Source organism: Podarcis gaigeae (assembly GCF_964106915.1).
Source record: "Podarcis gaigeae genome assembly, chromosome: 9".
Taxonomy (NCBI): domain Eukaryota; kingdom Metazoa; phylum Chordata; class Lepidosauria; order Squamata; family Lacertidae; genus Podarcis; species Podarcis gaigeae.
This window is the reverse complement of record NC_139685.1, coordinates 80,176,280-80,191,467: the sequence shown is the minus strand read 5'-3', so window position 1 is coordinate 80,191,467 and position 15,188 is coordinate 80,176,280. Positions and strand designations below refer to the sequence as shown.

Sequence of the window (15,188 nt, the reverse complement as noted above, 5' to 3'; positions counted from 1 at the left end):
GGAATCCATCCCATAAGGAGATACCTTAGTTTCTTTGTCCTTTCTTGGCTGAGAGAGCATCTCAGGCTAAGGAGATGTTGCTATTTCAAGGAATGGAGTCAGAGAGAGAGATGGCTGCCTCCCCTGTGCTATTTTGTTACCTGCACAGGTGAGGTCACGCCCACCTCTGGTCACATGTAGAGGAAGTTTGTCCCAGCCCAGGAGGAAACCGGAAGTTCTGACTGGCTGGTCCAGACACCCCCTTTTTATGTCCACTCTAGGAATGTTGTATTTGACTGCTCTGTGTTTCACACCCCACAGAAGGTGAGGCCTCTAGGCCAACTTCATGAAGCCCCTCCAGCTCCACCCCAGGTTGAAGGCACCTAGCCTCTCCTGCTCCTGGCCCCAATCCCGCCCCTTCCACCTCTTTCTCAGGCTATCCCCTTCCACACACCCCACCACAATCCCCGGCACAAGTTTGCTTGTTTAACCATTTAGGTGAAAAAAGTAAAGGACCCCTGGATGGTTAAGTCCAGTCGAAGGCAACTATGGGGTGTGGCCTTCATCTCCCTTTTCAGGCCAGGGAGCCGGCATTTGTCCACAGACAGCTTTCCCGGTCATGTGGCCAGCAGGACTAAACTGCTTTTGGCGCAACAGGACACCGTGATGTAACCAAATTGCCTAGAAATGCCGTTTACCTTCCCGCTGCAGTGGTACCTATTTATCTACTTGCACTAGTGTGCTTTCGAACTGCTAGGTTGGCAGAAGCTGGGACGGAGCAACGGGAGCTCACCTCGTCGCGCGGATTAGAACTGCTGACCTTCTGACCGGCAAGCCCAGCGCCACCCGCTCCCGTTTACACCTTGCCCGCCTTCCAGCTCCAACGGGGCATCCACAGTTAGCCTAAAACTAAGGCTACAAATAACATCGCTTATATACAATTAAATCAAGAGCCATCGATAAAAACGTCCTGATCCAGGGGCCCCTCCTCGGCGTCTTGGTCTTCGCAAGGCGCTCCTCTGTTCACTTAAGTAGCTGCAGAGCCCAGCTAGTCCTCGCGCTCTTGACAACTGAGATTAGCACACGCGCACGCGCACGCAGAAACACACGCATCTAAAGGCCTGGGATGGAGCTGCTCGCCCCACGAGCACATTCTTCTCCATCACTTAACTCAATTTCCCTGTCAACGCCCCCGATAAGCTGGGAGTGGGGGCGGGGGGGGGAGGAAGATGCTGAAGGAGAACCGGGGAGGGGGAAGAGACGCAAGACCTGCTGAGAATGAGCTGGGGGTCTGCAAGGATCCCCCTCTGCAGCAATTTCCTGGTGCGTGTCACAGGGCATTATGCGAGACGGTGTGCAGGGCGGCGGGGGGGGGGGAGTGTCTGTACGGGGCATGGAGCGGGGAGGAACCAGGGAGGGCAGGAGGAGCATTTGTCTCTACTTGCAGGTTGAAGTGTCCCTGCGAACACGCCCCGAGTCCCTGTATAACGCCAGGGCAGCGAAGACGCCTCTTTCTTCCAGAGGTTGCGCCCCGCCTTAGTCTGCTGCAGAAAAAAAAATGGGGGGGACGGGTCTTCATTATGGCATCAGGCTTTCATGCAATCACGGGATTGTAGAGTTGGAAGGGTCCCAAACGGTCATCTAGTCCAACCCCCTGCAACGGAGGTTTTGTGTGCTTCCGATGCGTCGGGTGGGGCCTTAAAGACTCCCCGCTGTCTTGTGGCCTCCCCTGCAGCGCCGAGACAGAAGCCAGAGGGAGGCGCGGACGCTTTGGAGGAAAGTGGCTCGTCTGTCGACTGAGGTCCTTTGTCTCAGCGAGACTTCCTGGTCAGAGTGCTGGGCTAAGACCGGAGGAATCGCGGCTCAAAAGCAGCCACGAAGCTCTGGGTGACCAAGAGACAGTCACTGTTTCTTAGCCTAACCCCCCTCACAGGGTTGTTGTGAGGAAAAGAACCGCGGAACCACCTTGAGCTCCTTGGAATTTAGAGGTGTATATAAATGTAGTAAGTACATAAATAAAATAACAGCAACAATAGTCTGGGAGAACTGTGGATCTGGCCCTGTGACGGGTGCCAGACGATGCCTGTTCCTCACTCGTAAGAAGTCGATCTCTTAGTGCAGCAGCGCTGTCCTCGGGAACTCCCTGCCGATTGACAGCAGTCGGGCTCCTTCCCTGCGCTCTTTTATGCGCCTGCTAAACGCATCCTTGCTTAGGCAAACCTACTCAGGTAAAATGTGGGTGTTTGTTTTCTTCTGATTTTAGTTTATGGGTGGTTTTAATTTTTCGAATGTTGCTTATAACTGTTTTTATCGATAATTTTATTTTTCGTTCTTTTTATAAACGAAGGCTTTTTACAATCAAGCAGAGTATAATTTCAAACAAACAAACAAACAAACCCGTTTCCTTTGCTGTAGGGCTAGCAAAGAGGCAACCCCGGGCGAGCTGGACTTTGGCTGTGGCTTAGAAATCTTTCCTGGGCCTGCCTTCCCCAGAGCGCCTCCCCTGGGCTGTGCCTGAGGAGTCCCGAGTCAAATCCTGCGCGCCACCCGCGTCCACAGCTCTCCTCCCGCAGAGGCGCCGAGGGAGGTTCGGGCGCTGGACTGGGAGGTGGCGAGGGACTGGTTGTCAGTGCTAAGGAGGGAGATAAGACGGCTAAGAGGAGCTCTGTGGAACCAGGGACAGAAGGGATCGGGGCCACCGGCAAACAGGCCTCGACTCACTGGGCAAGGGCCCCTCGCCAGCCTCCAAGGCCCCACTGCAGCAAACGGACGCGCGCCGTCGGAGAAATGATCTATCCGACGTGTGCCAGGCAGCCCTTCCAGGCCTCTGGCTTCGCTCGCGGATAAAAACTCTCTTAGTCCGCCTTGTCAACCACGACGCTCCAGGCGCCAACATTTTAAAATCAGCAACGTTAAAAACAGACAAACGAAAACCAATAAAAGCGCTAAAGCAGAGAGGCGAAACCCTGAGGGGAATCCGGGAGAGCAGCTTGCGCGTAAACCGCCAAAGGAGGAGATGGATCTGGTCGCGGCGCCCAGACGAGAAAGGCCCTGCTGCGCCCGGCCATTCGCCGCCCTGCGGAAAGGGCGACAGGCTCAGAATGGCCAGGCATGTCCGACTGCAGCCGGGGAGGTGGCCGGGAGGGAGCCGGCGACTGCAGGCCGCTGAGCAAGTAGCCAGCCCGGCAACCCCGCGTTTCTCTCTCGCATTTCGTTGCAAACGTCCGCACGTCTTTTCGGCAACGGTAAAGTGGCGCACGGCTGGCGAGGCGAAGCGGGAGCGAGGGCGACTTGTAGACTTTGCGCTTGGGGTGGCTTTACCCTGGACGAGATTTTGGGGTGTGCCTGCTCTTCCCTGCTCCCTCCCCCTTCAGAGAGGACAGGAGGCAGTGGGGATCGGGAGCCGCGGCTGCGGGCTCCCTCCTTCCTGGCTCCGCGTCAAAACTCCGCCGCCCGCGGGACTTTCGCACCTCCCTTCCTCGCCAGATGGAGCGCCTCTCTTCCCCAGTCTCGGGTCAGCGGCCTTCCACTCTTCTCGCTCCGCATCAGGATCTCCAGGAACCCACTTCTGCGGCAACAGATGCAAATAAAAATAGCGTTTGCCTTTCAGAACTGATGCGGCGCTTCTCTGCGCCAGGAGCCGCCTCGCCTTCCGCGTTGTGTAAGCCGCTTGATGGGGCTTGGCCGGTTCTTCTGCATCCAGTGCGCTTCTGGCCGAAGAAGCATTTTGACGGTATTCTGACCGTCACCCACCCGCTCGGAGAAGTCTTGGGATCGGAGCCTTTGGCGGCCAGGAACGATGCGCCTTCCAGCTGCCGCCGGTCTCGCTCAGGGACTCTCGGAAGGCAGGAGGAAGGAGCAGGCGAGGGAAGGCCCGGCGCGTTTTCACTCCTGCGGCTTAGCGCGGGTCTTGAGAGAGGGGAGAACTATGAAAAGGGAAAGCAATTAAGAAAGGGAGAAAGGGAGAAAGCCCAGCCGGCGGGGCTTGCCAGACTCCGCGGGGCTTCGCTGAAATCCCGGAGCAAAGCGGAGCCGGTGAGGCAGACCCGCTTGGAAGGAACCCGCGAGGGGCGGCGAGGGAGGCTCCCCTGGCGTGAGAGATTGGGGGGTCCTCTCTTTCCAAAGGCTCCTCCCGCCCCTGTTGTCCAGAACCATAAGGGAGTTTCGCCTGTTGGGAAAGGAAGGGGAGCCCCTTCGGGATCGACTCCGAAATGGATGGAGGCCGGAACCTGGAGCGCCCCGCCCGGGAGACAATGCCCCGTCCTCCCGCTCACTCTTGCGGTGCCTTCACACCAAAGTCAGCCCCCTCCCCGGTTCCGATCCTAATGATTTTCATTCCCCACCCTCCCAAATTTCAATTTCCAGGCTCCCCTCCCTCAGCAAAAGCAGATGAGGCGACGCGCTGGGGATTGTCCCGACATGAAAGTCACCATCTGGCGGAGCGCTCTCGCGATCCGCCGCCCACCCCCCCGCCGCCCGCCCGCGCGGCTGTGGCCATGGCGGGCTCCATCCGCTCCTAATCGCTCGTGTAAACGGCCCATCTATCACGGCGAGCGGGGATTAAAGGCCCCCGAGCGGAGGGGCGCGCAGCCCGCCAGGCGCTGAGTGACAGCTGCGCTTAACCACTTCGGCTCCGGAATGGGGCAAAAGTTTTAACAGGGCGGGGCGGACTATTGAGGGGGGGCTCTAAGGCAAGAAGCGAATTTATTCGGGGTGGAAGCCTTGGGGTCCGCGGGAGGAGCTTCCTCACCTGCTGTAAGCGCTGGGCCTAGGAGCCCCCCCCCACCACACTGCATTGCACCCCCAATACAGAGGTAATTCTACGCGGGGAGCTCCTGCTTTCATTCTGGGGTTTGGGGGCTTTGCGCGAGACGGTTACAAAGAGGAACCTCTCCGCCGGCGGACTTTCCTTGATGCTGCCTCAATGATCTCCGAGAGACCTTTCTCCGACGTGAAATGGCGCCGAGGGGCGGTTTGGGACCTGGCCAAGCCTGGAGCCCGTCTCCAGCACTTTCTTGGGGGGGGGGGAGTAGGAGACCGACCGGGTTCGGGCAAAAGGAGCGGAACCTCAGCCACAGACAATCTAGGCGTTCCGACAGCCCGGGCAGGATCGGGGCCGATTCCCCTTTGAAGGCTGGGCCGAGAAGAAAAGGCAACAGGAAAAATGGCGGGGGATGTCCTGCCTTATTCGGGTTGCAGCTGACAATTTTATTTCTTTAATTTTTAAAAAAGGGTTTTCCAAACCCTTACAGCTCTAGAAAGAGCGTGCCGCATTCTCTTACCTGACAGTTTCCTTCTAACTTTCCAAATATTTATCTTCTATAGGTTTCCTTTGTTCTGTGTTAACCTAAAACAAGCCAAAGATTACATAAGGGACCAAGAGACGATAGAGGGGTGGAAGGCGGCTCCATCCGACCCCTTTCCAACCGGGAAGGGGCTGGCCCGGCTTGGGCCCCTCCTGGGCTGGCCCTGAGCAGCCACGACCCGGCCCCCAGCGCCTTTCTCAGGCCCGGGCAGGGCAGGACGCCGCCTGCGCCTCACACCTGCTGTTCCACCCGGCCGTCAGGATGCGGGGTCGCGCAGCGGGGTCCGCGGGACTGGGAAACAGGGCGTCGGAACCTCGTTCACAGATCAGGCCCGCAGCTCCGCCGCCCGACACGCGAGGAGCCTGGGCCTCCAGTGCCTCCGCCGGCGAGCAGGGAGGCTCCGAGACCCTCCTGCCCCAGGCCGGTAAGCTGAACGTCTGTCTAGAGACTCTAGTCTAGACGGTGTTCTTGGGGCGGCGATTATCATGCGAAGGAGCATTCTGCCCCGCGGAGGTTGTACCTTCCCGTTACAAATCCAGGGCCACTTTTATCCTCATGAATGTGTGAAGGGAATGGGAAACAAAAGGCGACTTCTGGATCTTGCGGGGTTTCCGGCTAACAGGCGTCTTATGGTCGCCTTTCGCGGTGATTGAAGGAGCAGGCAACGGGGCTGCTGGCTCTGAGATGCCCGGGGGCAACTGGCCAGGTTCACACAGCCAGAGAGGCCCCCCCACAAGTGCTTTGCCGTGTCTCGTGTGAACGCACCCGCCCTTTCCCCCTTCTTTCCTCCGGCCTCTTCTGGCCTTCGGTGTGGGCAGAGACTATGGCTTGTAGGACGAACGACTCTCGTAGGACTTTCCCAGATACCGCGCGCCCACACCGAAGAAGATGCTATGGATTGGATTGGGGCGAAGAAGGTGGTGGAAGTCGGTCGCAGGGCGGGTGCGGAAGGCGAGCGGAATGCGGACGCCCCTGGCCAGCGCTGTGGCTTCTCCTGGGCCTTTCGCGCTTCCTCCGGAGGTGTGAGATGGCTCTGGGATATATTGATGTCCATGTTCCGTTTCTCTTCCGCCCATTGGCGAAGTCCTGCGGGCAGAGGTCGGGTGGCCATCTGACCGGCATCCTTTAGTTGCGCTTCCTGGATTGCAAGGGGTTAGACTAGATGGCCCACGGAGGTCCCTCCCAACTCTCCAATTATATGATTGTGCGCCTACATTTGGGGTGCAGATGGGAGGGAAGGGATTTTCCTGCCCTCCCCCACCGCGTAACCTTCAGAGATACCGCTCCCATTCCCTCTTTTTCTGCTGCTTGCGCCGTGGGCTTTCCCGGGGGTCTTGTGCCTTCTTCCGGCCGAGTCCGACCGGCTACAGGGGGCCCTCGGTGCGCGTCCACCGGGAGCCCTTTGCGCGCAGGCGGACCCGAGGTTTGGACAGGACAGGCCTGGCCTCTCAGCAGCTGGCTGTGGAGGGGGACAGGCTGGGAGGGAGGGAAGGAAGGGGGGGTTTACAAGCGTGCGGGATCATGGAGCTATTTGTATGAGGCTTTTACGGCCGGTCCGGGCAGTGAAACTCAAAACCTGCCCAAAGCCCCGCGCTGCGGGCCTTAATCACTCCCAGACGCGGCGCTTTTATGGGCCATTTAGAACTGGGGAGGCTATAAAACTCCAGGCAGTCGAGGGGGGGTTAGAATAGTCGGGGTGCATCCTGGAGGGGAGTGGGGAACCCCATGGAGGCCCCTCTCTCCGGAGAGGCCGGGCTAGCCGTCGGGGGGAGGTCGGGGCCGCCCAGCCTGTCTACAGACTCCCCTCCCCAGCAGGCGGCCCGCGGGGGGCTTTGAAATGCTCTTTACAGCGCTTGGGGGGGAGCCGCTTTTTATGGCTCCCTTTACGGGGATGTTGCACGTCTGCCTTGCATTAGCGGCGGGGGTGGCGAAGGGGCCTAGCGGAGCGCCCAGCTGGGCCGCAGGCGGCGAGGCAAGCAGCCGGAGGGCCCGATCCACCAGAGACCCTGGGACGCCGCCGAAGCCGCCCTGCACCTCGGGCGGGGCAGCGAGTCGGCTCGCTCGCAAGAGCGCAGGGGAAGAACAGGAGGGTGGAGGGCCGGAAAGGGGGAAGAAGACCCTAAGCTGGCCTCGATGGGTGGGGAAGGAGGGTCCGGAGGGCACGCAGGGAGACGCGTGGGGCAAACCTGGAGCGGAGGCAGCGTCTGGGCAGCGTCTCGGATCTTACTGGCCACGCACGTCAAGGACGCCCGCTGAACAAGCCGGAGCCGGCGCTGAGCGAGAGGGAAACCTGAGGGTGCCCAAGATAATAATAGCAGTAATAGCACGAATAATAGTACTACTACGAATACTACTGATAGTACTACTACCAATAGTAACAACAGTAACAATAGTTCATAGTGATAATAACAAAGCACATCTTCAACAACAACAGCAGCAAGAAAATTCCGTGCGTCCGCGGAGGAGAGCGTGGAGTGCCTCTCGCGGGGTGCGAAGCCTGCCTTTCTCTTCCTTCCTTTCCCTTACGCCAAGCGGAGGAAAACCCTCCGTGGCTCTCTCGGCTCCGGAGGAAGAGAAAGTTCTCCCCGAAGTCTCCGCGGGGCTATTTCGGGGCCGCCAAGCTGGTGACGGCGTTGCAATTGTGCGTAATTGCGCGGCGAGGTAAAACCAGAGTCCCGAGAACAATAAGCGAGGCTGCCACAAACCCCCGCGGGGCATTTAGCTGGAGGGTCGCCGCCGCCCGAAGGAGAAGCAGCCGGAGGGACCCGCAAGAACCCGGCGCTTCTCCTGCTCGGAAGAATCCTCGCCGCAGAAGGGCGACTGGCGATTAGGAACTGCACTCGAGGGAGGGCGACTATCTCTCCAGAGGGGAAGGCCGCAAAGGGCGCCCCACATGCTGGTCAAGGAAGGCTCCCCTCCTCCGAAGCAGACCCGATCCAGGCGGCTCCATAAAGCTCCTGGAGAGAGGCGGGGGGGGGGGGGGCGCGGGAAGAGACAATGCCAAAACTCAGGGGGCTCCTTGAGCAGAGACACTTGCGGCAGCTTAAGACAATTGCCAGAGATGAGCCCCGAAGGGGGAGGCAGGGTCCTCTATCGCCCACCCCAGCTGCCCTTCTTGTATCTACAGCCAGTTTGGCAGGGGGCGGTGGAAGGGTCTGGAAGGAGCGGGGACCACCGCGGAGCACACATACCGGGAGCTGGAGAGGCGAGGCCCAGCGCGATAAGCCGAGCAGGGGCCAGCCCGGAAGGCGCTGCTTCACAGCCCAAGCTGTCCTCGGCTTGGGGAGCCGGAGAAGCTGGAGGGTCAGGGCCCTGGCGCAGGCCTAGTCGCTCCCGCGACGCCTCTTTGCTCCGGGGATCGGGGCCGCCAGCTCAGCGGTGGAGCCGAGGGAGCCCCCAGGCAGGCCTGCGAGCAAAGGCAGAGCCGTCGGGCGGTGGCCGCTTCTGCAAGGCGGCCGGAGAAGCGGGGACCCCCTCCCCTCCCCGCGTCCCCCCCACTCGCTCCCCCCTCTGGAACTTTGCTAACATTTCCGCGCTGGCTCCTCCTACCCGGGTGCCCAATTGATGGCCCTGCCTGTGCGTCTTTAAGGCTGGAGCGCCCGGGCAGACTTGGCTAGGACTGAGCGGGCTCACCGGCGGCCAGAGGCAAGGAAGACCCGACGGGACGCCCCCTCCCCAAGCCGCGCCAGGCGAGGCCAGGCAGGGGGATGGGCCGGGGGGGCCCTTGTGCGGCGCCGCTCTACTCTTAGGCCCGGATCCAGCGGGCAGCGGGGCGGGGGGGGGGCGAGAGAAGAGGAGCTTCCGCGCTCAAAGCTGGAGGGGGCGGCTCAGAGCGGCTGGCGCGCCGAGATAACAACGCCGGGGGATCTGCAGCAGCAGCAGCAGCACCATGACCCCAAGGGGGTGCTGAGCCCCATCCCTGCTCCAGGAGAAGCTGGGGGGCTCCCTCCCCCTCCCTCCCGCCTCCCTCCCGCGGGCCATGACCTCCGCTAAGGAAGGGAAGGCGGCCCCCGCGCTGCCTCAGCCGGCCACCGAGGAGCGGCGCCGGAGCCCGCTGGACCAGCTGCCACCGCCCGCCAACTCCAACAAGCCGCTGACCCCCTTCAGCATCGAGGACATCCTCAGTAAGCCCTCGGCGCGCAAAGCCCCCGCCGCCCGCCTGCTGGACAAGGTCGCCGGCTCGGCCGGACCTCCCCGCAACGGCGTGCCCGCGCCCGCCTCTCCGCTCTGCGCCCTCGAGGAGCTGGCCAGCAAGACCTTCAAGGGGCTCGAGGTGAACGTGCTTCAGGCGGCCGAAGGTAAGGGGTCGGGGCGAGCGGGAGCGGAGAGGCGGTGGCGGGGCGGCGGAGGGCCGCGCTTGCCTCTTCCGCTGCGAGGGGTGACCTCCGAGGGGGCTCTCGGCCACGGGGCTTGGGCAGGCTCGGTAACGAGGCGGCACCCGGGGGCCACCTTCCCACAAACGCTGCTGCGAAGCCAAGGAAGCGGCGGCCCTTCCCCTGTCCGGAGATTTCTCGGGCAAAGCGAGACCCTCCTCCGCGCTTTGGGAAGCCCAGGAGCCGCCTCCGGGGCTGGCGGGTGTCCCAAGGAGCCGCCACTGCCGCCGCTTTCCCGAGAAAAGCGCGGAGCTCCCGGAGGCGAGGAAGAGACTCATCCGCCGCTTTCCTTCGGAAATCCTGATGCGGAGGTCTAGCGGCCTCGGAGACGAAGGGCTGGTCCGACCAGCCCTCTTTCCACAGGGTCCCCCCAACGCCAACGCCGCTTCCTCCCCTTTGGCCTTTCTAATCATTTTTTTCCTGCCCCGCAAGAATCCGCAGCCGGTTAAGTCAATATTATGTCAGCGGCCTGGATTTGTTTATCTGTCCCGCTTGACGGGCAGAGTCAGTCCAGACCGCGAACCGACACACAGACCGCCTGCGCTCCGAGGACAGCAAATGGCTGCCGCGTTGGGTCTTTCAAAACCAGACCGTTTTCTCTCTTTCGGTCCCGCCCGACGAGAAAGAAAAATGCCACCGGCCTAAAGGGCGCGAGTTCGTTTCTGGCGGGTGCTAAAGTTCGTGGCGGCGGCTGGGTTCGTTTACCGCGCGCGATAATTTCTCCTTGCTGGGTTTCACGCGACTGCGATTTAATTCTGCCTTCTGCTTCTGTAAAGTGACCCCCCGCTCTCGCCCCTGCAACACACCCAGAGACACTCTCTATTCAAATTAGCCGAAGGATGAACGCCGAAAAACGGCCCCGAATCACGTTAAACCACAAAGGGAAAGGCGCTAGTTGGTTCGAGGCCGTTTGCTCCGATGTCCAGGAGAGAAATCCGGGAGTCGAGCCTGTTGGAGAACAGCCGGATAATCGAAGTGGGCACAGCCCTGCCCGGACCCCCATCCCACAAAAAACCCCGCCGTTTAACATCCGGTTCCTCAAAGAATTCCCCCACCCCTCTTTTTAAAAAAATGTTGCTGAGAGTGAGAGACAACATTTCGCCTCCACTCTTCCGGGGAGCTGGACCTTTCAGTTGTCGCCGCGGCTAAAAACCTTTCAGGCCGAGCAAACAATTTTCCGCTAGAACCCCGAATTCGGGAAGGTTGTTCCTTGCTGTTCCACACTTCGCAATAGTCAGCCCCCCAATTGCGCCCTGGGCAAAAAGCGAGTGAAGGCCCCGGACTCTCCTTCTCAACGCTTCTCAAAGGTACCCAAAGAGCCACGTGGAGAGTCACAATCGGACATTACGTAATTAGTTCAAAATAATTATATTAAATCTTATTCTTTATATTTTACAATTTCCCGTATTTCTTGGGTGGATGTTCCTCGCCAGTCTTTCAGCTTAAATTACTTGCAATTCCCCAAAACCATATTTCAACTTAATATAAATATGAGGGAGCATGTTTCAGACGCCTCTCTCCCTGCGCCAAAATGGGTAATATTTGAGTTCCTTTTTTCCCAAGGAACCCGGGAAACTCTCTTTTTTTCCTGCGTTGTGAAATTAGCAGGGCCTCACCAGGTCCCGTTCGGCGCCCTTCGGGCAAAATTCTGACTAGCCAAGGGCGAGGGAGGCGGCGGGTGTTTTTCTTCTAATCGTGAAACAACAGAGCGTCATTTGTGAATGGTGGGGTGGAAAATGGGACAAAAAGAGAATTTAAACCCATTTCAAATCCAGGCTTGTTGCTCTTTTTTTCAGGGCGTTTTCAAACTTTCAGTTTAATACATTTTTGCATTTCCCCCAGCTGAAGTGCAAATCATGCGTCGGAACAGAATCTCAATAAATTAAATTGAAATTAAATTCCGGCGCATGGAAATGGGTTTACTTTCTCTTTCTGTCCCACTTTCCACCCCACCATTCACAAGCGACGCTTTTCTAAGGTATTCGCAGGGCGCTCAAACAGTTCACGTGTACAAATTCGGATTTCAGACCCGGGAAAGGGAAAACTGAGCAGCATTTGCGAAAATAGCCGACAAAGGAAAGCAGGATTTGAGCGCGCTATTAGTGTAAAGGGGACATTAGTTTGGATGAGCCCATCCTGAAGAGAAGGGCCTGATCCTGTGGATTCACCCGAACGGATTAATTCTGCGAGAGGTAATAGGGCTTCCTGGAGGGGTCCGGCTTCTCTGCTGTGGGCCGAATCGTTTTAATTCTAGACGAGGCCCTCGCGCGGGCTCAACCGCAGCCTGGTCTCGGGCAGGTCCCGGGTCTCGTCACTCCCCCGGCCTGAAGGTCCTCGTCCGGGACCAGAGAAGACCTCTTGTCCTTCGGCGGCGGTGGGGGGGGGGGCAGAGGGTTGCCCCGCCAGCAGCTGAGGTCAAGGGTCCCGCACTTCGGAACAGCCATTTGGTTTCATTACTGCCTCTTGCGCGCCTTTCTCAGAGGTGGAAAGGAGAAAGGGGAAAATAGAAGCAGGAGACTTTCGCTCTCCTTTCCCATCACACAGTCACGACGAAGAAAGAAAGAATCACTGCTAAGCGGTGGTTGTTTATTAATTATTGTTATTATTATTATTATTATTATTATTATTATTATTTATTATATTGTTATTATTATCCCCACCCTCACTTCAGGATAAAAGTGTAGCAATTATTCCTTGATCTGGAATTTTGTTCCAAATGTTAGTTTGGTGCCAAGCATAAATCTCTCTCTCTCTCTCTCTCTCTCTCTCTCTCTCTCTCTCTCTCTCTCTGTCTCTCTGCCCCCCCCCCCCCCAGCCCAGTTCTTTGGGACGAAGGTCGGCGCCTTGACCGCCTTTTGTTGTGCGAGCAAATGGCCGGGGCTTCCCAGAGTCTGGTTTTCAACAAAATGTTATCAACGCCTTTGAACAAGGGCGGCCGCCCAGCACAGTCCCTCTTTGTGCTCCTTCACTCGCCCTTCCATCCCCACGAGACCTGGGTCCGCCTGACTGAATGGGGAGAGAGGGGAGGCCGTCGGTTTTCCAAGATGCTCCGCGTCCCGCTAGCACCCTGGGCTTCCCGCTCGGCGCTTCAACCTCGGGGCGGGGAGGTTAAGCTAGAAGTCGCGCGTCGTTCTCCGGGCGCCCCCACTTTCATTCGCTGGGTTTTGGTTACCGTCGGGGCTTTTGCCCTGCGGCCAGTATCACGCTTTCCTGCGCCCAAGGGGAAGAGGTCTCTCCCGACCCCAGCAGAAGGGATAGCGAGAGGCCTTGCCAGGCCTCCAGGCAGAGGAAGCGGCCCTTCCAGCCCTGGTGGGGTAGCTCTGGAGTCCCCCGACGGCTGCAGGTTCTTTGGCGACTCCAGTCTGGGCAGGGCAGGTGCGGGATGGGGGGGGGGGGCGCTGGCCCTTATGCCCGGCGGGGGCGGCTGACCGCGAATCCTTCTCATCTGCCTCCCTCTGCAGGCCGGGACCCGCTGGGCGCCTTCGGGCCGCGGCAGCAGTCGAAGAAGCGTCGGAAGTCGCGCACGGCCTTCACCAACCACCAGATCTACGAGCTGGAGAAGCGCTTCCTCTACCAGAAGTACCTGTCGCCCGCCGACCGGGACCACATCGCGGCGCAGCTGGGCCTCAGCAACGCGCAGGTCATCACCTGGTTCCAGAACCGGCGCGCCAAGCTGAAGCGGGACTTGGAGGAGATGAAGGCCGACGTCGAGTCGCTCAAGAAGCTGCCCCCGGCCGCCCTGGAGAAGCTGGCCAGCATGCCCGAGCTGGAGCCCCAGCCCCAGCCTGCGCGGGCCCGCGGGGGCAGCCTGCCCCGCGCCTCGCCCCCGTCTTCGCCCGGCGCCTCGCTCCGCGCCACGGACCCCTTCTCCGACGGCGAGGACGACGACGAGGACGAGGAGGGCGAGGACGAGGACGAGGAGATCGACGTGGGGGACTGAGAGCCTCGCGCGGGGCCAGCCCGCTCCCCCAGCATCGAACCAAGGGACGGGGGGTTGAACCGTGGGACCCCTTACCTCCCTCTCTTCCTCCCGCCTCACCGCCAGCAAAGGGGCTTGAGAGGGCGCCCCAGCCCAAGAACAGAGAGGCCCCACTTTCGACGTCCTGCACCCCAATTCCCTGACGTCCCAGGATTCCATTCAACCCGCTTTCCCTCCATCTTTATCCGCCCTCCCCGTCCATTCACCCCTTGCCCCGTCCCGCCCTGCATGTCGTCCATGCGTTGCCTGCACCTCAGACCCACCCCCGTTATTCTGGCCCCAGCTGACCCCACCCCGTCCTCCTTCTTCGGTCACCGGCGTGGAAGATTTGGTGCAATTTCTTTTTCTAAAAAATCAATTAATTTTATTATTATCATTATTTTTCAATCGTGGTTTGGTCCCTGCTGAGATCTCGATTCCTCACCCCCCCCCCCCGTCCCCGTGTCCTTGCTGTTTGCCTTTCCTCCATGAGTCCAGACTGGGACACCCACCGGAGGAAACAGGGGACTGTGGTAGGGGGGTGGCGTGTATTATGGGAAGGCCGCATTTAGCACATTCCAAAAGGGTCCCCCCGACGGCTGGGCCTGGAGCTCTGGCGACTCCGCGAGGAACCCTCTAGGGAAGGGGGGCTGCCTTCCCTCCCAATTTAGGGTGGGACAGCTCCCCCAGCCTTTCGCGCACCCCCACCCCACCCTCAGTTCTCCGGTTCTCTTGGTCGTGTGTGCGTGTATATATTTTGAATAAAAGGACACACCAGACGACGCTGCCAGCTTACGAAGAACTGGGGCGGGTGGGGGGCACTGGGGGGGTCCGGGCGGAGCGGGAGCGGGGGCCTGAGACGCAAACTTTCAAGGGAAAGGCCGACTGAGGAACCGGGCAGTCCCGGAGCCAGGAAGGCGCGGCCGGAAGGTGGGCGAGGGCGGCGAGGCATGAGAAAACGGGAGCGTCTCCCCTCACCATCAACCCTCGACGGATCTCCTGCGGAGAAGACGCTGTCCCACGAGTGGAGGGGAGTCGCCTCAGAGACACCCCCCCGAAGTCTGTCTCAAGCACAAAAAGAGGGTCTGGGGACGGGGCCCCCGCAGGGGACTTGCCGCTAAATCCAGGGGCTTCGGGGTTTATTTGGTTTTGGTTGGAACAGCTGGGGGGGGTGGTCACACCCTGGCCTCAGCCCTGTAATTGTCAATTTGGGAGGGGTTCCAGAGGGTCATCCGGTCCAACCCCCCGTAAGGCAGAAACAGCAGCTATAGCATCCCTGACAGACGGCCGTCCAACCGAGGAGAGTCCGCCACCTTTTCCCACTGACCTTGGGGCTCGCAGTTTCCCGTTGCTTCTGGGTCAGGGGTGTTTTCAACCGGGAATAACTTGTGTGAGTCGGAGGCGGGACGGGGGGGGGGGGCAGAAAGGCGGCGCAAAATGTTCCGAACTAAAAAGAAGACCGCTAGGATCGGCCTGCGCCGAACGGAAGGCTTATGTGCGACGTCGCCCAGCGCGCCTGCCCATGTGCAGAGAGCAGTCCCTGCTCCGCCATCCTTTCCAAGCGTCAACCGA

General features: G+C 59.8%; 1 protein-coding gene and 1 long non-coding RNA gene across 2 annotated transcripts; one reads left to right on the top strand and one right to left on the bottom strand.

Annotated features, from left to right (window-relative positions):
• Window positions 1-2,094: 2,094 nt before the first annotated feature.
• On the bottom strand, window positions 2,095-8,593 carry LOC310853039. The gene is made up of 4 exons (XR_014568516.1): window positions 8,477-8,593; window positions 7,472-7,575; window positions 5,262-5,326; window positions 2,095-3,905 (listed from the first exon to the last, which is right to left on the bottom strand). It is a non-coding gene; the product is annotated as an uncharacterized lncRNA (long non-coding RNA).
• A 227-nt stretch (window positions 8,594-8,820) lies between these two features.
• Window positions 8,821-14,395, top strand: LBX2 (ladybird homeobox 2). The gene is made up of 2 exons (XM_083757176.1): window positions 8,821-9,583; window positions 13,120-14,395. The coding sequence occupies exons 1-2, from the start codon at window positions 9,265-9,267 to the stop codon at window positions 13,596-13,598; spliced, it is 798 nt and encodes a 265-aa protein (XP_083613302.1). The 5' UTR covers window positions 8,821-9,264; the 3' UTR covers window positions 13,599-14,395.
• Window positions 14,396-15,188: the final 793 nt, after the last annotated feature.

Coding starts and splice junctions, on each gene's coding strand:
- LBX2 (XM_083757176.1), top strand. CDS start 9,265: ATGACCTCCGCTAAGGAAGGGAAGGCGGCCCCCGCGCTGCCTCAGCCG. Junction 9,584..13,119: donor CGTGCTTCAGGCGGCCGAAG/GTAAGGGGTCGG, acceptor CTCCCTCTGCAG/GCCGGGACCCGCTGGGCGCC.